The following is a 23,006-nucleotide window of genomic DNA, read 5'->3' on the forward strand; positions in this document are numbered from 1 at the left end:
AAGTAATAATAGAGACCAGCAGTAGAGGCAAGCCATGTTTACCTAGCAGTGATAAAGCTGGGAGCTACCAGATCTCCTTTGCTCTCAATGCTTCAAGAAACTTTGTGGTAGCTGAGACAACAGTCTACCCCCGCACAATATGTTAGGAACCAGACGTTTTCCGCGGATGGTTCTGCACGTTGTGTGTTGGCTTGTTCTTTCCTTGCTGAATCTTTGGTGGCTCTTGCTGTGCAGGAGTTCCAACAGCTACACATGTATGAAAGTCCTCCAGCAACTTCATTTGCTTTTCACGTATGATTATATGAGGACGTATCTTAAGAATTGTGGCTATTGCTTGTTGAGGGGTACAGTGGTGGAGCTGCAAAGGCAGAAAATCCAAATGAAAAATTATCTAAGCTGGGAACTAACTAGCTTAAACAGATAGTGAGAAAGGAAGTTCAAAAACAATACCCTCACATTTAAAAGAATCCCAAATATTTGTTGTCATTTGTGAGTCTGTCGGCTAAAATCTGCCTTGTCGGATCCTAGCAGATTACTCAACAACTGTTATACTTAACCATCTCTTTTTTGCTCCTGCTGGAGGAAAAATGGCTTCTGCATTGCTTTCCATTCAATCTCAAAGCATAATTGATTATATTTGGGCTATACGCTCTAACACTATCCAAGCATCCCAGCATGATGCAATGCATACAAGCCTAGACAAAGATCTTATTTTCAAAACTAAATGATGTACAACTGATAAGGAAAAAATGCACTAATAGTAGTCTAATATCCTACACATTTTCTCCCCACTTTCCAGGCAGCAAGGGGCTTGCAAGCATTTTTCATTCATACTGCCAACTTTAATACAGAAGTGGAAATTACTCCCAAGTCCATCCCAGTCACAAGGAAGCTGACAGTCATACTCATTTTCTCTCCCAATGAGTACTAAATGAAGTGCTATACCCTAATTAAAGCCAATAAATTAAGACCATGTTGGAAGCAGAATAGCAGTCTTGTTTAACAGAAGCAGTTTGTGTACAATTGATCCATTACCACTTTCTCAGTGTACTGGTAGCTTTCTTACCTGAATTAAGTACGCAGCAACCATAGTGGCACTGCGAAAGCGGCCAGCTTTGCAGTGCACATATACTGAGTTCCCAGATGCACGATGCTTCATCACAAACTCAACACCTTTATGCAGGTTTTCCAATGATGGGACTCCAGTCAAATCAACAGTACTAAGGCGCAACTGTTCTACACCCATTTCCGCCCATTCCTGCAATTAACCCAGAAAACACAGAATCATCCATTTGGAAAAGAGAGGCAATGACCACTGTCACCTTTTCATTAGGCACAATGAAAGTCAAGGGGAAAATGCCACAAGAAAAAGTTGCTAATTTGGGCTGCAGTTATCTTCTGAACCCCATTGAACTCAATGGGACTTACTTCTGAGTAGACACACATACAATTGCACAGTTAAAAGTTATCGAGGAAAGCTGAAAGGAAGACTGCAAAAACGGGGCTAAGAAAATAATGCGGGAGACAAAGCTGTAAAATTAGGTAGCAGTACAGTAAGGGTAACTAAGTGGGGAAAGGGAAATTTATCTCAGCATAATTCCCACTGACCTCTGCATTTATTCAGAAGTATGAACAAATTATGTTCAACATGCCTTTCCACCTAGTAAACATGCACAGAATTGCAGCCCAAGTCAATCAAGACGTTTCAGTGAAAACATGGCCTGAGGCTTGTGCACCATGGGAGGCCAGTTTGGTGCTAATGCAGCGGTTTGACTTCACCCCCAGAGGCACACTCCATTGTCTCTCAAGACAGATGTGTGCCAACAACTTATTTGTAAACATGCACAGATCTGGCAGCATAACATGCAGTTCTGATTCAGTAAGATTTGGGGCTGTCCTATATCCCCCTCGGATAGCATTCTATACTGATGTTTGAATATTCCCTTCTGAGGGAGCTTGTCAGTTGGATCCCCTCTTCTCCTGGACACAATGGAGTTTGTGGGGGGACTCACCTCAGAGGAATAACACAGGAAGCGAGTCTCATACTCTTCGTTCATGGTGACCACTCCTCGGACATTCTGCTCCTCTACCAACTGCAGGAAGAACAGATAACTCAGTCCAGGTCTCAATATATTTCAGTATCTAGCTAGCCCATCCTCCTAATGGTTCTCACTCAGTCTGTGCCATAAACAGAAGCTTGCAGACAGAAGGCCATAGAAGCAGGTAACCACTCCCTTTTGGTGGAATCTAAATTGTTACTCTGATTTTAACATGCTTTAGTTTTGTCAATATGTTCTGCCATTTTAGCTATCATTTCTTTATATTTTATTCTGTTCACTATTATTCAGTTTTCTTTTGTATAATGTTTTATACATTTATTCTGGAAATTGCTGTGTGATTACCATAAAATGAATAGCAGTCTAGTTATGATATTATATATTATTATTATTACATTTATATACTGCTTAATGCCAAGATGGGTTCTGAGTAGTTTACACAACATAAAAACCAATTGTACAACATTGTTAAAATACACAGCAAAACAATCCCATTAAAGCAATAAAATATAATCATCCACGATGATTAAAATATGCAATCAAACAATTACATTCAAACAGCACAGCAATTAAAACAGATGCATCTTCTAGACTAGAGGAAGTAGAATGTCAATATAGATGGGGGCCTCGTGTATTTCTGCAAGGTATACATGCCTCAACACTGTTGCCAGCAGTTAAAAAGCCCATCTCTGCATCATCACAAGCCAACAATCATCAGGTTGTGGCAGGACTAACTGGGATCTTAATGCTTTTACCTGGCAATGGAGCAGAGCTCAATCTGGTAACCTGGTTCAGGGTTGTTTAGGGCTTTATATCAATCAATCAAAGAACTAAAAACTGGCTTGGTGGCCAATAGGCAGTAAGTGTTGATCCCTTCACAGTTGGCATGAGGAGTATCCAATATGGGGCACTACTTGCCACCTGGACCTCAACATTCTATACCAGCTGCAGCTTCCAGAGCAGCTGTCAGAAAAGTTCAGAGTGCATTATAGTAGTCTAAACAGGAGGTTACCAGTGCATATGTCACAGTGGCCAAACTACATTGTCCAGACTCCAGGAAAGTTGACTAGGTGCTCTTCACCAGCAAAGTCCCTCAATGCTATTCTCTGAGATCCATCATGCAAGCTGGAGCAGAACCACCACAGAACAGTCTATAAATCTGATTTATAAATCTACTGTTGCAGGTTACAAATAGATTTGTACCGTTAGTGGCAAGGGATAATTTATTCCTTCTGCTCAATGCTTCACTGCAGCAGGCCTTGGACCCAAGTGGGGCAGCTGCCCCCGCTTGAGTTGAAACAAAGCTGGAGAAAGGCTTGCTCTGGAACCTTTTCAGGGCCCACTACTCAGCCCTTCACCAGAAGCCAGGATACCTTGTAGCTTGTGTGCCCCATAAAGAATAGCCCCAGCTGTTTGCTGGGTTCGAATCAGGATGTGCTTGCAAACCTTGAGCTTCTTGCAGATTTCAGCCTCCATCTCCATGTTGACAATCCTACACCGGCTACCCTCTTGTTGATGGGGTCTCTAGAGCACTACCTTACGAATTTTTGCTAGTAGATACATTGGTATTTTTTCAACAGCAGAAATCAAAGAGGTAAAGGCTTGCCCATAGGATTTACTCGGGAGTAAGCCCGCGCCGAGTTCAACATAGAGGTGGGCGAAGGGCTACAGCCTGAGTTTCTAAAGTGAAGGATGCAGCTAAAGAAGCAGAAACCTCGTAAGCCGTGGGAGCTATTCCGAGGTACCACGCCGCTCCCCAGTCCAGTGACCTGCAGGTCCAGCCTTGGGGAGAAGGTGAGGAAACGGTGCCTCGCGCTGAGCCGCAGCTCCCGCCCAGCAGCTGAAAGAGCACCCGCGGGCGATACGCCTGCTCCGCCCGCCCGCTCCCCTCCGTTACCTGGCGGCTCCTTCCCCGCAGAGGCAGCGCCCCCAGCAGTACGGAGCGGTCGACGCGGCTGAACCAGGGCCGCTGCGAGCCGGGCAGCCACTCCCGCACCAGCGTGTATAGTAAGGTCGGGTAGAACAGGACCCGCGCGGCTCCGGGACCCAACGTGCTCAGCACCATCGCCAGGCCTCCGGCCTCCTCGGGGCGGGGCGGGGCGTTAGGGCAGCTCATTGCGCTAGACGGAGAGGGGGCCAGGCCGCAGGCATCTCGGCGGCGCTGACGAGCCCGCGCGTCCAGACGCAGCTAGAACGGTCGCGCGGGTGGGCGGGGGAGAGCAGTGAGCGTGCTCATTCGCCAACGGAGGGGCGCGCGCGGGAGGGGCGACGAGCCCGCTCGTTCTCTCGCGCGCCTTTCTCTCGTTGGTGCGCCTCCTGCCTTGGGATGGTCTTTCCCGGAAGTGCCGCCATCTTGCGAAACCGGCCTGAGGCGGAGGGAGCCGAGCGGGGCGCGGGCGGATCCCCCGGGGCAGGCGCGAGGGCGGTGGCCGCCAGGAGGAGCCCGGGAAGGGCAAGGAAGGGAAGGCGCGCAGCCGACGGTGAGTCCGCTCCGTCCAGCTCGCCGGCGGCGGACGGGACGTCAATTTCTCCGCCTTATTAGGACTCTTCTCCCTCTTTTAATTGGGCCTCGTTAGGACCCGAACGACTTTCGCTTCCTTTCCCCGCTGGCGAGACGGGAGTTTGGGCGGGGGAGGGGGAGGGGAAGCTGCGCTGTCTGCCCCTTTTCTCTGCCTCGTAACGGCCGCTGCCTTGACGCTGACGGGCCGCCAGCTGCGTGGGTTGCCTGCCTTCCGCGGGTGGCGGGGCGGGAGCGTCTCATGACTAGCCGGCGACTGTCCCAAGCCCTTTGGGTGTGTGAGAAGGAGGGAGAAGCGGCTCTCAAGCGCTTGGGTGGCGGGCAGCGGCGGGTGTTGACGCTTTCCCTTCTTCTGGTGTTTGCGCTTCTCCTGAAATAGTTACTGGCTAGACATTCCGGGGTGGGGGAAGAATTTCGCAGGCGCGCTTTATCGCCCGGGACAGCGCAAGCCGCTGGCGTCGCCATCCCCGGGCCCAGGGGGCGGGGCTCGCCTCCTGGAGGCTGAGGGTCTGACGCCACACGCCTGTGTCTCTCGCCTCCCGTTACAGAGCTCTGCTTTACCTTTGAGATACTACTGTACTCTCGACTTCCACTCGCTCGCCGGCAAATTTAATCCCCCGGGCCGTGATGATGACCCGCTGGAAAGTGATTCCGACGAGGGAGGGGATGTGCGATGTATTCCTGGCGGTTTAATAGGCCCCAAGTGGAAGGAAAATGAGGAGGTCGGAATCCCTGGAAGATCGGCCATGTGCTGCGATTTAAATGACGACCCCCTGACTCTTGTGAAACGTCTCCCTGGCTTATAATGGCAGCCCCCTTAGCTCTCCCCTGGCCACTTGGCTCAGTCAGAGTAGTGCGCCACAAGTAGTTGGGGTGTTGTGTTTCGAAAGGCATTTTGCCAGTAGGGGTGAAATAAACGCAGTAAACTTAGAGCAGAGGCAGATGAGTGAAAAGGTAGTCAGTGAAGTACAAATGGAGGAAAGAGGGACATGAGGGAGATGCTTTAAAAAATAGTAATACAGTAAAGTACAGGTTGTACCAGTACTTTAGCCATGTTATGTGGATATGGGTCACTGCTAAACTACTGTACATGGATACTTGCATGGTTCATATATGTGGTTTCTTGTGTGGGAATTGCTGTACTGCACTTTCTTCCGTGAATTTATTAACTTACTCTTAGGATACTAATATATGAGAAAATACTGCATGTATATGCTGCTTTTTTGTTCCATGTACAGCTCTATTGGTTGCAGGAACATACTAGAACAGTTTCTCTTGCTGCAGAAGAGGGAAGTGTTGCTGGGAGACCATTTTCTGTACAATTTTACATGGTCTGGAATTTACTTCTTTCAGTTTGCTATAGCTTGGTCTTTCTTCTTCAAATGCTTCTAGAACTATTCACTTTTGCCACTTACATAAAACATTCATGTAGTTCCTAGTGTTTTGTTTCCTTACTATGTTCTGAGTACAATAGAGAAACAGGATATTGGGAAGTGGCTGTCAAGGTGGACAAGAAGAGAGAGCATTATCTATCCTATGCCTCTGTATAATGTGTTTTTATTGCAGTATACTATACTGCTATGATCAGCAACAACAACAGACAACACGGTAATATAGCAAGATGTATAGAAATAACGCGAACCGTGAATGTATTCAATCATGTATATATGTGCAACTGGAGGGGGTGAAATACATAGAAAATACAAATGTCTCTGAAGAGCCGGATAAGGCTCAAAAAGTGCAAGGATGCCTGAGAGACTTTAGCACTTAATTACATTGGACTCTTTGCACATTGTATGTTGGACTTTTTGAGCCTTATCTGGCTCTTCAGAGACATATGTATTTGCTAAGTATTTCACCCCCTCCGGTTGCACATATATATATGATTGAATACTTTCACGGTTCGCGTTATTTCTATACTGCTATGATGGCTGCTGCTTACTTTGCCCCTTGCTGGGGCGGAAGCATACTGAAGTTGGCTGTCAGACAGAGTGGTCCCTCTGCTTCCTCCAGGGTCACACTACCTGTTTCAAGGCAAGGGGGAAAATTGTAGAATTGGGGTAGATGAACAGAAAGGACAGGGCACAGAATGGCTTGAGAAACTGATTTGAAGGGGGAAGGGATGGAGTGAAGGGAAATAAGGCAATGAGCAAAGAGCACTTCCTCTACCCCAAAGGAAAATGGGATATTGGTTCCTATTTCTAAAGGTGTCTAAAACTGCATACCTTTTTACTTTCTCTCAGATATGTGGAGTGGCTATCTTGAAGAATACTGTTCCTGGTAACCCTGAGATCACTGGGTGGAATGTTTTTGAATGAAATTGCTCTTTGAATGTTTTAATGGTTTTTGAATGTTACTGATTTTAAATTGTGGATATATTTGCCCTGGACTCCTTCAGGAGGAAGGGTAAGGTATAATTTCAACCCATCAGTCAATAAATATGAAACACTTAGATATATTACTGAATGGTGGTGGAGACTGGCCTCTCTCCTATGGGGTGGGGGAGAATTCCTTAGTCCTTCCACTCCAAAATCATAGGCATTCTGCTAGTTGATTGCTATACCATTTTGTGGTGGCTTTGTCTACTATTCTGTAGTTGGATTTTTGTAAACTGTAAATGCCCAATTATTCACTTGATATACATTTGCTTGCATTTGGCAGCTGAATGTTTGTGCAGATTTTTGCTGCCCTTGCAAAATTATTTAGTGTGATTCCTGACTGCATTTTTGTGTGCATCTGATCGTTAGGTTTTTTCTTTCCATACTGGTTTCATCTAGTGTAAACATTCCCAGTGGAGTGTTAAAACACACTGAGCTGATTTGCATGTCATGTTCAAGCCAGGGGTACCTAATCTGTATCCTCCAATTGTTGGTTGGCTGCAGTTTCCACCATCTCTAAGAACATAAGAATAGCCTGCTGGAGCAGACCAGTGGCCCAACTAGTCCAGTATCCTGTTCTCACAATGGCCAATCAGATGCCTGTTAAAAATCAGGATTCCAAACAACTGGTATTCAGAAGCATTGCTGCCTCCACCTTTGGAGGTGGAGCATAGCCATTATGACTAGTAGCCATTGAAAGCTCTCTCCTCCATGAATTTGTCTAATAATCTTCTTTTAAAACCACCCAAGTTGTTCACCATCATCGCTTCTTGGGGGAGTGAGTTGGACTATGTGCTGCGTGTAGACGTACTTTTTTATCAGTCCTAAATATTCCAACATTCAGTTTCATTGGATGTTGATAAGTATTATGAGACAGGAAGAAAAAAAATTCTCTGCACTTTCTCCATTCCATGCATAATTCTATAAGCATCTATCATGCAGCCACAGAAAGCCCTCTCCCTCGTCCCAATAAAAAAGATATATATTGGTAGGACCAGAAACAAATACACAATCTGAGTACATATTTGTTCCTGCAGCATGGATTAAATCATGTGTCCCTGTTTTGCTTTAAATGAGGCTTGATTATTTTTTGCTTGCTGTCATGCATAGCTGTCAATGCAAAGATAGAGGTAATCCAATCTGCGTGTCTCAGAATGAAGGCTGATTGGTGGGTTCATGAAGGGATTTTTTGTCCTGTGTAAAATGTGATACACCAGAGTGTGTATCATCCCTTGACACACTTTAAAGCATATGGAATCTGGTGCTTTCCATATGTACTTGTCCTTAATACAGTATATTGCTGTAAGAGTAGCTGCAAAATTGGAAATGCCCATTTTGTTTAGTTCAAAAATGCACCGTCCTGAAGATGTCTTCATTACTTTTTCATCTCTGGATGATCTTACAGATGTCTCTGGACACTTTTTTTCCAGACATATGCTATTCCACCACCATTTGTATTTCTGGGTATCTGGGCAATGCTTGTTTAACTTAAATACACAACCATTGTTTATGAAGAAGTCAGCCTGGTCCTTGAAGGCCTCTTCTTACCCAGGGTCTAACTTATCTAAAAGCCCATCCTTATCAGCTTAAATCTTGCCTTGTTTTCCAGCAAATTTTTCATGCCTACCATCTACTTCATCTTTTCCCTAGCTTGAGCTCCTCTTCTTGGCTTGCTGCATAGTGATTTTCTTGCTGGCTGTCTCTGAGTTGCATGGCAGTGATAATCTCATTGCAAGGCCGAGAAATGGCCCAGAACTGTGGTATCTGTACAGGCCCCAGAACTAATAATGTATCTTTAAAAGTATTATTATTACGAAGTACCACTCATTTCTTAATTTTACCATTGTGAAACTGTAAAACTTTCTTATGCTGTTCAACCTAACCTTATTTTTAAATTTATGCATGTGCTAAGAAAGACAGTTACCTTAATTTCTGCCCCCCATTTATTTTTCACAGGAAAGTGAATATCATAATGCCTAGACCAAGCTGTCAAAATTATGTCTTTATTTGTCACCTTGCTCCTGAATATGTCTGTACTGTATCTCTCTGTCTTTTTATGAATGTAATTATAACTAGTCTGCATGCATGCAGATCCTTGTCTGTCCCATTGTTCAGAATTTTTCTGTAGTATCCACTTGTCCATTAACATTTGAAAAGTGGGTGAGTTTAACACATTTCCCCATGTCAATTAAGTTTCCTTGCATCTGTTCATGGCATCAAGATTTTTGGTTATATAAATTGCACATTTTCTTCACTAAACATACATTTCTAAATGTGAAATAGCTCCATTAACTCTCACTGGGTATGTATATATTAGCGGGCAGAGCAGAGGCTAGTTTCTTTTAGCAACCATGTAAGGGTAAAACTGCTGAATTTTTTGCTCCTCAAGAGAACGTTGAGCTAAAACAGTTTTTCATGTCTTCTGTATTGGTACAAATGCTGCAGACTAGCTTGCAGAGTGGATGGCCTTGTGTGTCACATTGTATTTCAACCTGGCTTCCAGTCTCTGCGTTTGCCAACTTTTTAGTTTGTATGCATTTTTGGTACAACTGGCGGCCCAAGCAAAAGATGAAAATGTTGGTCTCTGGCAGTGCTAATGGACTTGGAATATACAGTCATACCTCGTGTTGCGCATGCTCTGTGTTGTGTACGTTCGAGTTACGGACCTCCGCAACCCGGATGTCCTTCACGGAGCGGGGGTGCACGCGGGTGCGCAGAATCGTTCTGCACAGAAGCACAAAAACACACAAACTTTCAGGTTTTTTGTTTTTTATTTTTTTGTTCATTTGTGTTATGTATGCCCGGGTTACGTGGTGCAACCCGGAACTGATCGAGTATATAACATGGGGTACCACTGCAACTTGCTGATAAAGTAACTAGTCTGTGAATAGGTTGGCTCAGAATACCAGAGATTTAAACTTTGAAACGATGAATATTTTTCATCAGGCGTGTTTGAAAACCCTGTCATCGGTTGGGAGGAATATATTTATGAGAGGGCATTATAAATTCTGTAATTATTTGATAATGTGGGCCCATAAACTTTGAGTTGGCACACACACCGACCATTATTATACATAGAGAACTTGGGGGAGGGGTGAATTTGTGCTTGGGTTGGAGCTACCAAACCAGGGAGACTTGTGCTGCTTCTGCTTTTGAAGCCCAGTGCAAAATGAAAGGCACTGCCCCATAGGACACTGTGTTCTAAGGTTTTGCACCACATATTTTTACTGCTTGTTTCCTGTGATGGTATCTCAGGAATATGGTGTGCTTCATTTTGATGCAATATTATCTCCCAGATAACCAGAGAGATTTAACATCCATGAGCAGTTCAAAAGCATACTGGCTCGAGTAGATAAATAGGTATCACTGTGGCCGGAAGGTAAACAACATTTCCATGCACTCTGGCTTCCGTCATGGTGTCACATTGTGCCATAAGTGGTTTAGTCATGTTGGCTACATGACCCGGAAAGCTGTCTGTGGTCAAATGCTGGCTCCCTCGGCCTGAAAGTGGAGATGAGCACTTTACTCCATAGTCAAATTCGACTGGACAATGGTCAGGGTTGATGGGAGTTCTATTACTACTACAGTGGAACCCCGGGTTACGTGCCTCCTGTTTTGCGGACGTTCGAGTTACGAATGCCCGCAACCCAGGAGTGTTTCCGGAGCGTGCGTGACCCCTCTTCGCGCATGTGCAGAAGCGATCAAATCGCGCTTTTGGGTTTTTTCCCTCATGTGTTCGTGATACACACGCCCGTGTTACATACTGCGACCCAGAACGGATCACTTACGTAACCTGGGGTATCACTGTACTGCTACTACTACTACACTTATCCCCTGGCCCCTTTATCCTAAGATCCTAGAATTAAAATGCAACATTAATATTAATACAGTGGTACCTTGGTTTAGGGATGCGGGTGGTGCTGTGGTCTAAACCACTGAGCCTAGGGCTTGCTGATCAGAAGGTCGGCAGTTCAAATCCCCAGAATGGGGTGAGCTCCCGTTGCTTGGTCCCTGCTCCTGCCAACCTAGCAGTTCAAAAGCATGTAAAAGTACAAGTAGATAAATAGGTACCGCTCCGGCAGGAAGGTAAACGGTGTTTCCGTGCGCTGCTCTGGTTTCGCCAGAAGCGGCTTAGTCATGCTGGTCACATGACCCAGAAGCTGTACACCGGCTCCCTCGGCCAGTAAAGTAAGATGAGCGCCGCAACCCCAGAGTCGTCCGCCACAGGACCTAAAGTTCAGGGGTCCCTTTACCTTTACCTTGGTTTAAGAACAGTCCAGTTTAAGAACGATTTGGTTTACAAACTCTGCAAAACCGGAAGTAGTGTCCCAGTTTGAGAACTTTACCTTGGTCTATGAATGTGCTCTGGTCCATGGGGTCACGAAGAGTCGGACACGACTGAACAACAAGAACAGAATCTGAAGCGTGGAAGCGCACCGGCGGCGGGAGGCCTCATTAGGGAAAGCGCGCCATGGTTTAAGAATGGTTTTGGTTTAAGAACAGATTTCCAGAACTGATTAAGTTTGTAAACTGAGGTACCGCTGTACACGATTTCCCACAATATTAAAAACAGTTTAAATCAACTTAAAATTACACAAATAAAATGTGTCCTAAAAATATACATAAAGTGTCAAAAGCAGGCTAAATAGGTGTAGTCCAGAACATATGGGGGCACCAGGTTGGGGAAGGCTGCTCTTTTCCCACTTTCTGTATATAGACAAACATTCACAAGCATGTACACTTACTTTCCTCACATCTTTTCCCCTATGTTACATGTTACCTGGAAGGCTCTTGGAGGAGCCAGAAGGTTTAGCCTGTAAGCCTTGCCCATGAAGAACAAAAACTTTGTTATAGCTGTAGCTGGTGACCAGGAGAGAGTTCTGTTTAGCTGATTGCTGCTGTTCATTGTGAATCAGCTGCAGTGGTGTGGCCCCAAAGAAGAGATTGCCCCTTTGGGTTGGGTGTATGGTGAAGGCAGTTGGGTATGGATGGGCTTGCTCCTACACCCCCAAGTGAGAGATTCAAGCGAGGCAGGAGGGATGGATATGAATGTACAGGGGTACCTCGACTTACGAGCGACTCGACTTCCGCATTTTTCGACTTCCGAATGACCTCCGGAAGCGAAAAAATGGCCGCCGCTTCCAAAATTTTTGACTTCCAAAGTGAATGCGGCGGCACGATACCTCGACTTACGAAGATTTTAATGCACTTTTTTCGACGTATGAATTTTTTTCCGCTCCGAGATGGCGGCTTCGACTTGCGAAGATTTCGACTTATGAGCACGCCTTCGGAACGGATTAACTTCGTAAGTCGAGGTACCACTGTATTGGCTTCCAAGTTAGAAATGCAATGCTGGGGAATTGCATCTTTTGTGAGAGCAGATTGCAGTTCACAAATACGTATCCTGTGTGATTGGAGATATTTGTTGATATTGTGATCTTATATTGTTTGGCATTTACAGTCGTACCTTGGTTTTCGAACAGCTTAGATCTCGAACATTTTGGCTCCCGAATGCCACAAACCTGAAAGTGAGTGTTTCGGTTTGCGAACTATTTTTTGGAAGCCGAACGTCTAGCAGGGCTTCCGATTGGCTATAAGTGCTTCCTGCAGCCAATCAGAAGCCACACTTTGGTTTTTGAACATTTTAGAAGTCAAACAGACTTCCACAACAGATTCCATTTGACTTTCAAGGTGTGACTATAGTACTTTTATACTTTTTTGTATTAACATGCTGTTTATCACATCTGGGGCCTTCAGACCAAAAACTGTTTATATACAAATCATAACATGAATATTTGCACACAAACATGCAAGCATTCACAACCATGAAACTTAAAAATATCATAACTTATTTTCAACACTCTCCATACCCAGTGCAGCTGGTTGAAGGTATGTATGAAGATAGAGTGCTCTGTGTGTGTTTATAAAAATATTTGCCTTCTACTTACCCAGTTTGAAATGTTTTATTTCTCTTAAACAATACAGTCATACCTCCGCTTACGTAAACTTTGGGATGCGTAAGTGGCAAACCCGGAAGAATATTTCCAGGTTTTTGCCGCATGTGCAGAAGCGGTCTCTCTGGTTGCGGTAACCTAGGGATCCAACCGGAGCTCCGGAATGGATCCCGTCAACAACCGGAGGTACCACTTGTAGAGAATTTTAACTAGGTCAAATAAAGATGTCCTGTTTGGGTGTGGCCAATCTGCTACGTGACTGGCAGTCTTATGTTGTTATACTATACACACTTGCCTGGAAGTACGTTTTCTTTGAGATCAATGGGATTTACTTATCAGTAGGTATTGCACTGATACAGTTATCTACATTACAGTTGTATTCCATCTGAGGAGCTTAGTGTTCTAGCTTTGCATAAACTTCATGTGGTAAGTTGTCCTGAGGGATGTGAGCTCCTTGTTCCAGTAAATTTACGAGTGACCCACTTTCTCCAGCCATAGGCACTGCCCTGCTAGAAACATGGAAGATAGAACAAGCTTTTTTCCTGCTATTCCAGAAGGTAGGGACTGAGTGATTGGATTCAAATTACAAGAAAGGAGATTCCAACTAAGCATTAGGAAGAACTTTATGATGGTAAGAGCTGTTTGACAGTGGAACTGACTCCTTTGGGAGGTAGTGGACTCTCCTTCCTTGGAGGTTTTAAAGCAGAGTTTGGATGGCCATTTGTCACGGATGATCGCAGAGAGTTGGACTAGATGACCTTTGGCAGGGCCGTCTCATCATAGGGGCTGGGTGGCGCGGTGCACCAGGGCACCAGGCCCCCCAGGGGTGCCCCCGCGAGCCCACCGGCATACCGGGCGCCGCCTCCCAACCCACGCCCGCCCCCATGGGCGGGTGAGTTGCATGCCGGCTGCCCTCCGGAGCCCCAGCTGGAGCGCTGGGAAGGGCGCGCAAAGCCCCGCTCCAGCGCCACGCCCCTCACCCCCCGCTGGTGAGGGGCGTGGCGCTGGTGAGCTGGGGCTCCGGAGGGCAGCCGGCTTGCAGCGCCATGCCCCTCATCCCCCGCTCACCCACCCCCCCCTCCCGAGGGGTGGCCAGCGCGGGAGGGAGGTGGGCGGAGAGGTGGCCCACCGGGGGTGCCGAGGGATCGTCGCACCAGGGCGGCCGATCCCTTTAAGACGGCCCTGACCCTTGGGATACCTTCCAACTCTATGATTCTATGAAACCAAATGAGTCCTAGGAAGATTGCAAGCAGCCTTCTTGTATTATTAATCTTCTAGTCTCTGGCATCTTGAGGTATGTTTCCTCTGACTATGAAAAAGCTGCTTGGCTTTCATGGCTGAATTCTGTTAACTTTAAATTCTTTTAAAAAACAATCTAGGCTATTGACCATCACCACATTGTAATGAATTCCATAAGTTGTTGATCCATGTGGAAAGTTGTTTGATCCATTGGTGACATAACCTGACTCTGAGTTCTAGTGGTATGAGTTGGGGAACTCCCCAGAAAATATTTTTTGGGGGGGAGGCGTCCAGGGGCATAAGCAGATTTCTGTTGTGCAAGTGGGTGGACACCATTGGTCAGCTCACATTTTCTGTACTAGGATGACTAATCTGTGGCCGTCCAGATGTTGTAAGGCTACAACTTACATAGGGGTTGTATCCAGCCAAATCATTTTGCATGTCAATCGACTTCTGCAGGTGCAACAGAACTTCCACTCCCTCTTCTCTCTGGTGTGAAGCCCCAGTCTGATTTGGGGTTTTCCCCAAGCCTCAGAGCAGATTTGGTGGCAGTGCAGGGGGAGGAAGGGGAGAGGGAGTTCCATTGTGCTCACTGAAGTTGCATACACAGTGATTTAGGTGGAGTCGATCTGTAATTGCTGACCATTGACCGTGCTGGCTGGGATTGATGGGAGTATGAAGTCCATCAACATGTGGAGGTCACAAGTTAAGGACCCCTGTCTACATTATTTGAGTAATTGAAGCAGGGCTGTCTTTAGCATATGCACCGCTGGGGTGCAAAGATCCGTCTGTCTGGCACCCCCAAATTTAGTTTAGCCAACCCCAATTTTTTAGGGGGGCAAACTCTTAAGTTGTTGAGCTTTTTTGGGGAGGGAGAAAGCCAAAGTTGTTGAGCTTACACAGGAATATTTGACACCACAGAGTGACGGAGGAAGGGGCGGGGATTTTCGCTCCATTGCTTTTCACTGCCGCCGATCGAGAGGGACCGGTATACAGTAGGTATACATTTGGTCCCCCGTCCCCCCCAGAATTCGGTGCCCTGCACCCCCGGGTAAAGATGGCCCTGAATTACAGCTAGATTGGACACCCCTCACTGTACAGTGGTAGAAGAAGAAGAAGAAGAGTTTGGATTTCATATCCCGCTTTTCACTACCCGAAGGAGTCTCAAAGCGGCTAACATTCTCCTTTCCCTTCCTCCTCCACAACAAACACTCTGTGAGGTGAGTGGGGCTGAGAGACTTAAGAGAAGTGTGACTAGCCCAAGGTCACCCAGCAGCTGCATGTGGAGGAGCGGAGACGCGAACCCGGTTCCCCAGATGACGAGTCTACCACTCTTAACCACCACACCACACTGGCTCTCCAGTGGTACCTCAGGTTAAGAACTTAATTTGTTCTTGAGGTCTGTTCTTAACCTGAAACTGTTCTTAACCTGAAGTACCACTTTAGCTAATGGGGCCTGCTGCGCCGCTGCACGATTTCTGTTCTCATCCTGAAGCAAAGTTCTTAACCCGAGGTACTATTTCTGGGTTAGCAGAGTCTGTAACCTGAAGCGTCTGTAACCCGAGGTACTACTGTATTATTATAATAATAATAATATTAATAATAATAAATTATTTGTATGTGTGAAGTTAAGATTTTTCGCTGCAATGAATATCCCTTTGCTACTCATTTGCTATTTTGTTGCCCATTTAGTGTGCTTGAAATTTAGTCAAATCACTGGGGGCTTGATAAAATTGCTGCAAATGCAGGATGTGATCCATGAGCTATCAGTTGACCATTCTTGCTGTGTATTATAAAAGCATGAAAGAAGGATTTCTTTGGCATTGCCCAAACCTCATGGGGGACTCTTAACACGAACAACCTGCCACATGGAGCCATACCCACTTGGTTGAATTGCAGGTTGCCATCTTCTTTAGTTTTTGTACGTAAACAAGCCATTATCTCTTGTGGACAGACATGTTCCTATGCTGCCAAGGATATTGGACTGAGTGTTGCATTCCCTCCTCCTTTAGTTTAGTAAATTTAATAAGCAGCAGAGCTACTGTGGCTCCAAGGATGCCTAGAGTAGTTTGTAAAGTTGTAGACTACCATGAACCAGTGTCAGAAAAGTGGCTTTGGAGACATCACTGGATCTATAAGTTTTGGTCTCAGAGAGATGGCTCATATATCACAGAGAAGCACACTTGCTTTCTATTGTAACATGCAAAGTGGGACTCTTATTTACTGCTTTTGCTGCTGTTAATTATAGTCATCCCCCATTTTGCATGTAATGGCAGAAGCACAACCAATTCATCCTTCTGCTTCCCCCCTCTTGAGTTTAGAATCCTCTGTCTTTAACCTCAGTTGCTGATTTACACTCCTCAAAAGAGAGGAGTATTGAGTGTGTTGGGGGGGGGGGAAGATTTAAAGAAGTTGGGTTACATAATCATAACAACATAAGAGACTAGCTGGATCAGACCAAAAACCCATCTAATCCAACTTTCTGTTCTCACAGCAACCAACCAGACGTCTGTGAAAAACACTCAAGCAGAACATGACACATAACAGCACTTCCTACTTGTGTTTCCCAACAACTGATGTTCAGAGGCATATTGCCTCTGATAGTGGAGATAATATAGTTATTGTGACCAATAGTGATTGATAGCCTTATCGTCCATGAATTTATCTACCGGTAATCTCCTTTTAGAGTCATCAGAGTTGGTGGTCATCACTTCATCTTGTGCAAGTGAATTCTGCTGTAGAAAAAATGCTTTTGTCTGTCCAGAATATCCCACTATTCAGTTTCATTGGGTGACTGGATTCTGAGAGGAAGATCTATTTCCATTTTCTCTACACACTTTAACTTTACACACCTCCATCATGCCCCCCTTATTGTCATTTTTTAAAGTAAAAAGCCCCAAGTCTAATCTTTCCCCACAGGGGAGATGCTTCAACCTCCTAATCATTTTGGTTCTCTGTGTTCCCATCTTCATTTATTTTTATTGAGGTAAATTATAAGAAATCAATAAGCGGTTAATCATCTGTGTATAACTAGTACGTTTGAGCACTACTGCTTCTTTTTAGGACAATGAGCACACAACTGCCTTTAACATGACTGTCATTCTCCAGAAGTGGTTGTTGAAACAGTAAATATAAGCCATTATATTACCAGGCACTTAGCTTCTGACCTGGTTTACAAGTAAAAACAATAGAAGTAATAGAGACTAGCCAGGAAATAAACAAGTTAACTAAATGGAGATTGGTACATTCAACAGGTATCAAAGTTGATTTCTACGGTAGTTCAGAATTAGCCTTGAAGGCACTAAGGAACCCGAACTTCATATGAAAGAGGACACTCCATGGTAGGTGCAGGAAAGTTAATATGCATAATTTACCCAGCTTTTTTTTTTTTTTTAGAACTGTGTGTCAGCTTGGTAAAACTTGGGTCTGAAGAAGGTTTTAACTAATGTGTGGGAAAGCAATTTTGGAAAAGGAAAAAGGACTTTAACTTAATGCCAAGGCTTTAGAGTTTAACACTGTGAGAATTTCAGACTGAATTGTGCATAGCAGTGAAAAATGCTATTGATTTTTTCATATCTTGTAGCTAGCATATTAAGAAATGACTTCTTTGGCCTTGAGTTTCTAAAGTTCACCTTGTTTTCCAAGTGAAAACAAGGTGAATTTTACCAATATGTTCAATTGGGATTTCTCCCTGTTCTATATGCAATACTCAAGGCTGAAGTGAAATGTTGTTCTACGGTATTGAAGGAAGTAGAAATCTTGCCTAGCCCCACATAGCAAGCATGTTGAGCCCAGTTATATATATGTTGAGCCAGGATTTAATAAGCTTCCACCATCTCATAAAATGTGATTAGTTGACCTCAAACCAGGAAAGCAGTGTAATGATGCTTGGTTTAAGACTATTTTACCTAAAGAAATATTTAAGGGCTCATACTTTTGTGGTAGTGAGTTTGATTGGAAGCTATGAAGCTAGTTTGTGTTCTTTTCTGCTCTGTTGCACACAACTATCTTCATGGATCTGACACTCTGTTTATCTGACAGTGCACTCAGTACTGCTTTGCCAGGGAAAATTGCACAATACAAGCCCAGTGCATCAGCATTTTCATTGTGTACTGAGCTGAGTCTCTCTTCACATGGTCACATCCCCTTTTTAATCCTGGTCCTCATGTTTCTTTCCCAGTCCAGCCTGTTTTTGTGGTGTCTGTTGCTGGTCTCCCCAAGCTTGTGTTCTTGTGGTTTGAGTGTTATTTTGTGTGGATCACTGTGTTAAGACTCAGAAATTAAGTGGTGGTGTTCAATTGGTTCGACAGGACAGTGATCTAGCATTAGTGGTTTGTGGTAAGCAGAGAAGTGATGGCTGCTTTTAAGTTGGATTTCCTCCCAGAAATGATGGTGGATCATTGCTCCTTGAATGCCAGCCCTATGTGAGTATTTTGTTTTCATAGCTAATCTACATTAATGCTGATTGCTTTCAATTTGTTCTTTTGAAGGTAATTGGTGGGGGATTTGATTATTGTTCTGTATTAAGGGAAGAACCAAAATAGGCATATAAGACCCTAGAATTAATTTATGGAAGAGAGCCTAAAAATGCTTGGAGTTGATACTCCATGAACAAGAACTCAATTGGGGACAGTATGTTAAGTTTCTATCCAGTATAGGATTGTGTTCCAGGGTGAGTTAATTTTAGAGAAATACACTTTATGGTTCACATAGCCCTTAAGATACAACTAAATTAAATTCTGCACTATATGTGGCACATCCTTGCAGTTCAGGAGGGAATGCCAAATACATTCTTGTGAAATTTTAAAGCTTGATTTGTAACTATTGTACTTTTTTAGCATACTAGATTTGCAGTTTTACACATTAAGTTAACCTTCTGCTCCTTGTATGTGCAGACACCTTAATATACTTCAAACACAATAGTAAAGTTTACTGATCAAAATTATATGGTATGGATGCATGTAGCTATCAAAGCATCATTCATAGGCATTTAATGGTCATGGTATTAGCTTCATTGGAATAAACTGTTTTCAGGTAAGTGTGGGACATCTATTCTCTTGATTTAATCCAGAAAGATCCCAAATGTGTGTTTTAATCCCAAAGGATCCCTATTACATTTGCATTGGAGCTACTTCTGGCCCCTTCGATATCCTACATTGCTCTGGGATAGCAATTTAACATACTTAGTAGAAAGCGACTAGCATGGATGGTTGCACCATGTGTGTGCATGGTGTTTCAGAGTACAACAGAACAAACTACATAGAGAACTTACAAACACTCTTAATTCAACACTAGGTGCTGATGTAGTGTATTCATTGGAGTCTGGGTAAATGGGGGGAAATAGTATTATTTCAGTAACATTTATTTGGACTTGGTTACAAAAGGGCATGGAGACACACCTGTTTATACCTACATCCATAACATGTTGTTTGGGGGTTGTATCCAATTAATTATACTTGGAGTAGACCCTTTGAAATTAATGAACCTAAATTAGTTATGTTTATTGATGACTTTGGTTTATGTTTCATTCGTAACTCTTAGTAGTACTTGCATTGGATACAACCCTATGAGTCTGTAATCCAGCCAGTTTTGCACAACTGGCTACACTTGTTAATTTATGGATGCCAGAAATCCTGATGCTTAAGCCTTTTGAGAATCAGCTATCTGTATCAGCTGCACTTTCAGTACTTTGATGTACCGTATCACAACCAATATGTGAAAATAAGGGCTGTTGATTTTATTAATCATTTAGATATGATTTATAGAACTTAGCCCCTCTCTCTTTTCTTAAGAATAAAAAGTTAAGTTATTTTCTCTCAACTGAGTTTACAGCTTCAGATTAATTTTTTAAAAAATCAAATATTTCCCTGTTGAAAAATGCTGGGAAGCTTACGGTAATTTCTAACATTAAAAATAAAAATAAGAAATTAATAGCACATAAAACAAACTCATTGTAAATATAATGTTAGGGAGCAGCACAGCAATGAGATAAAATATTGAAAGAGCAATAATATTATCTCTTAGGCTTCAAAGCCCTGTTGAAAAAGCCTTCCTTGGTTTTTTGATAATCAGTAAAGATAATTCACATTTGCATGTCCCTCAGGACTGAGTTTCACACTTCTAGGGCAACTGCATAAATTGCTCTATTACAACCTATTGCAGTTTTAATTTTCTTGAAAGAGAGGAATTTGAAATGCATTTTAAAGAAAAGCGGACCTGTAACATAAAAAATAACTATTTGATGGTGAATACTTCAAATCTTTTTACCTCAAATCCTTAGTTCCTTTAGTTCAAGGATTAATATGAGGAAATCAAGTTCATTTTTCCAAGATTCATTTTCAAAATGTTTTTAATTATTCAGTTTGGCATTTTGGATCACTATAAGATGCCATCTTAATTACGTAAAGTCTGCATAATTAAAAATCCAGTTTTATTTATTTGAAAAATAACTGGCCTGCCTTGTTCTGATATTTCTTATTCTTCTCTTAGATGTGGAATGGTGGGTAACCATTCGAGGTAGCAGTGAGATCACACAGATCAAGTTATAAGAGGATGTCCTAGAAGTGGGATTGAAGGCAGTCCACAAACAGGGAATGCGTGTTGCACACCCAATCCAAATTTGGTTTTATTCATCTCTCTCTGTCCCTTTCTCAAAAAATCTTTTAAAGGTGTGGTCCCCTGAGGAGTCACTGATCAAGTTAAATGAAGCATATCCACACTTACTGATACTTTCATACAACAATATCTACGGCAGAGTAGCATACAAGTCCATAAAACATACTAGCAGTAAAAAAGAATTTATTCTGAAATATTAGCTGAATTTTTTTAAAAAATAAAAAACATACAGTCACAAACCCTTTAAAAGCAAAATAAAACACCAAAATCATACCATTTTTGATAGGAAAGGGGTTAAAATAAGTTACATATATAAAATAAGAAAAAGAACAAAACCACCCAAATCTATTTATAAAACTTTGCAGTGGAAAAGATAAATCTGTATAAACTATAACAGCAGCAGCCTGAAAGAAACATAAATGCTTTTCACTTTGTAAAGTCTTGCTGTCTGGTTGCCTGGAGGCAATTCTTACTTTCAGTATTGGGTAAAACTAAAAACATTTTATAGAGTTTATGAATAAATGGGTCAGCCATCGCCTGATAATAATCACTTGAAAATAATGGCACTTAACGTGGTTCACAAGAAGGAAAGTGACAAAAATAACAACTGAAGTTAAAACTCTACAAAAAGTTACTCTCTTGCTGTTGCAGCATGACTTTCAGATTCTGCAAGATTAGCCCTGTGTATGTTGTATGAAGTTGGAGTGAACAGTGTATGCCTATGGGCAGTATGATGTTAATACAAGTCTACCTCCTGTCCCTTCACCATAACCTTACTCTCCTTTTTCCTCCCTGTAGCTAGACTGTAAAGTAGGTATGAAAATCTGTGTTTCTTCAGATGTCATTGAACTCCATCTTCCATCAGCACCAGCCAGCATGGCCAGTGGTCAGGGATGTTGGGAGATGTAGTCCAGCAACAGCTGGAGGGTTGCAGATTCCTTAGTCCTTATCTAGAGAAACCACATAGGCAAGGGAAAGCTTTGGCAGGTTTTTGGTGGCCGGTGGTCCAGATGCCTAATTCTTTGACACTGAGATCTGAAACTCAACTTCCTAAACAATAAGTCCATGGTGGAAGCAACATCTAGTAGGGGCAGTCCATATGTTCATACAAAATTCCACAGAATGGAAGAACCTGGAAGTCTCAGTAAATATATTATTTACAGTCTATGTTCCAGTATTCTGAATAGTGCTTCTTCCTTTGTCTCAAATTCACAGATTATCAATAGGATTGACAGTCAGTTGACTGACTGTTGTTTGACTGTGATCCAGTAAAGCTAAGAACGCCACTGTGGGTTTTGTTATTTTAAATTTTGCAACTGTACACTGGCCCTGGCATTCTATGGTAAAAGTAAAAAGACAAGAACTGTTCAGTGAATTATTCCAGTCAGTAGAAATCTTACTTGACATGGTCAAAAGTTATAACTATATTATTATTATTATTATTATTATTATTATTAAAAATTCAATGTTTTACAATAAGTTAATTTATTTTTGTAATTAATGTAAGTATTAAATGTTTTGATGATGACAGTTAAATTACTAGGTTGAATCTGTTCATTTTGATATTAAAGCAAGGTTGCTGTTTTTCTTGACTTCTTGTTCAGTTTTGAAAAAAAAACATGTCACAATGCCTGTGGCTTATGAAATACTGGTTTAAATAGGAAGATACTGAATGCCTATAAGTGGAATGATCAAATGGGAAATTCAAATTCCTTTGTACAATGCCCTGCTCATTTAAACCTGAAACTCAGCAATCTACCATTGTAGCACAATTACCCTAAAGTGCTGACTACTGAGGTTTGGGGCTAGGGGAGCAGGAAGGAAGCTACTCATCTAGCAACAAATCTGAGTGGTGCAGTGCAGTGAATGGATGTTGCTGTTTTCTTCTCGTCCCCCCAAAATATGCTGCCTTTAAGCTTGAAAGGTGAAACAAGTTTGAATGTGACCTCATAGTGCAGGGGCAGGCAACTTCTGCTTAGCAGACCAAGTTTGGCTTGCTGCTGGTCCAGTTTGGCTCATGAGGCTGTTTACCCCAAACCATGCCTGCCCGCCCATCTTACCAACATCCGTTGATAAGCAGGAGGACAGGATTTTATCCTGCATTGGCTGTGCCACTCTGCTGTCTGTAGGGAACAGGATCCTGCTGCCTAGGCAACAGGATTTAGTATCAACTCATTAGATGACATCACATGACTGACTGGTGGAGAACCCTTGCTGGAGCAGTGTTAAAATGAGGGTGGAGGTG

The 23,006-nt window shown here is 43.2% G+C and overlaps 2 protein-coding genes across 16 annotated transcripts in view; one reads left to right on the forward strand and one right to left on the reverse strand.

Annotated features, from left to right (window-relative positions):
• Positions 1-24: 24 nt before the first annotated feature.
• Positions 25-4,192, reverse strand: PTPMT1 (protein tyrosine phosphatase mitochondrial 1). Its single transcript, XM_033148015.1, has 4 exons — positions 3,955-4,192; positions 2,013-2,093; positions 1,067-1,258; positions 25-358 (listed from the first exon to the last, which is right to left on the reverse strand). The coding sequence occupies exons 1-4, from the start codon at positions 4,171-4,173 to the stop codon at positions 143-145; spliced, it is 708 nt and encodes a 235-aa protein (XP_033003906.1). The 5' UTR covers positions 4,174-4,192; the 3' UTR covers positions 25-142.
• A 166-nt stretch (positions 4,193-4,358) lies between these two features.
• Positions 4,359-23,006, forward strand: part of CELF1 (CUGBP Elav-like family member 1) — a 39,873-nt gene continuing 21,225 nt past the window's right edge. For 4 of the 15 annotated variants that reach the window (XM_033147880.1, XM_033147887.1, XM_033147956.1 and 1 more), the window contains exons 1-2: positions 4,359-4,537; positions 18,457-18,570. In XM_033147880.1, coding sequence (XP_033003771.1) covers positions 18,500-18,570 — 71 coding nt within the window. In that variant the 5' untranslated portion in view covers positions 4,359-4,537; positions 18,457-18,499. Of the gene's footprint in view, positions 4,538-17,400; positions 17,488-18,456; positions 18,571-23,006 lie in introns of all 15 variants that reach the window. The other 11 variants (XM_033147896.1, XM_033147916.1, XM_033147975.1 and 8 more) reach the window with 5 other exon arrangements.

The sequence above is a fragment of the Lacerta agilis genome, chromosome 1, assembly GCF_009819535.1.
Source record: "Lacerta agilis isolate rLacAgi1 chromosome 1, rLacAgi1.pri, whole genome shotgun sequence".
Lineage (NCBI taxonomy): Eukaryota > Metazoa > Chordata > Lepidosauria > Squamata > Lacertidae > Lacerta > Lacerta agilis.

Bases quoted from the DNA above. Each gene is read 5' to 3' on its own strand.
- PTPMT1 (XM_033148015.1), bottom strand. From the start codon at position 4,173: ATGAGCTGCCCTAACGCCCCGCCCCGCCCCGAGGAGGCCGGAGGCCTG. The intron at 1,259-2,012 runs GTGAGTCCCCCC...GGTTAATTGCAG, and splicing joins TCCTGTGTTATTCCTCTGAG to GAATGGGCGGAAATGGGTGT. The intron at 359-1,066 runs GTAAGAAAGCTA...CTGCCTTTGCAG, and splicing joins TTGCTGCGTACTTAATTCAG to CTCCACCACTGTACCCCTCA.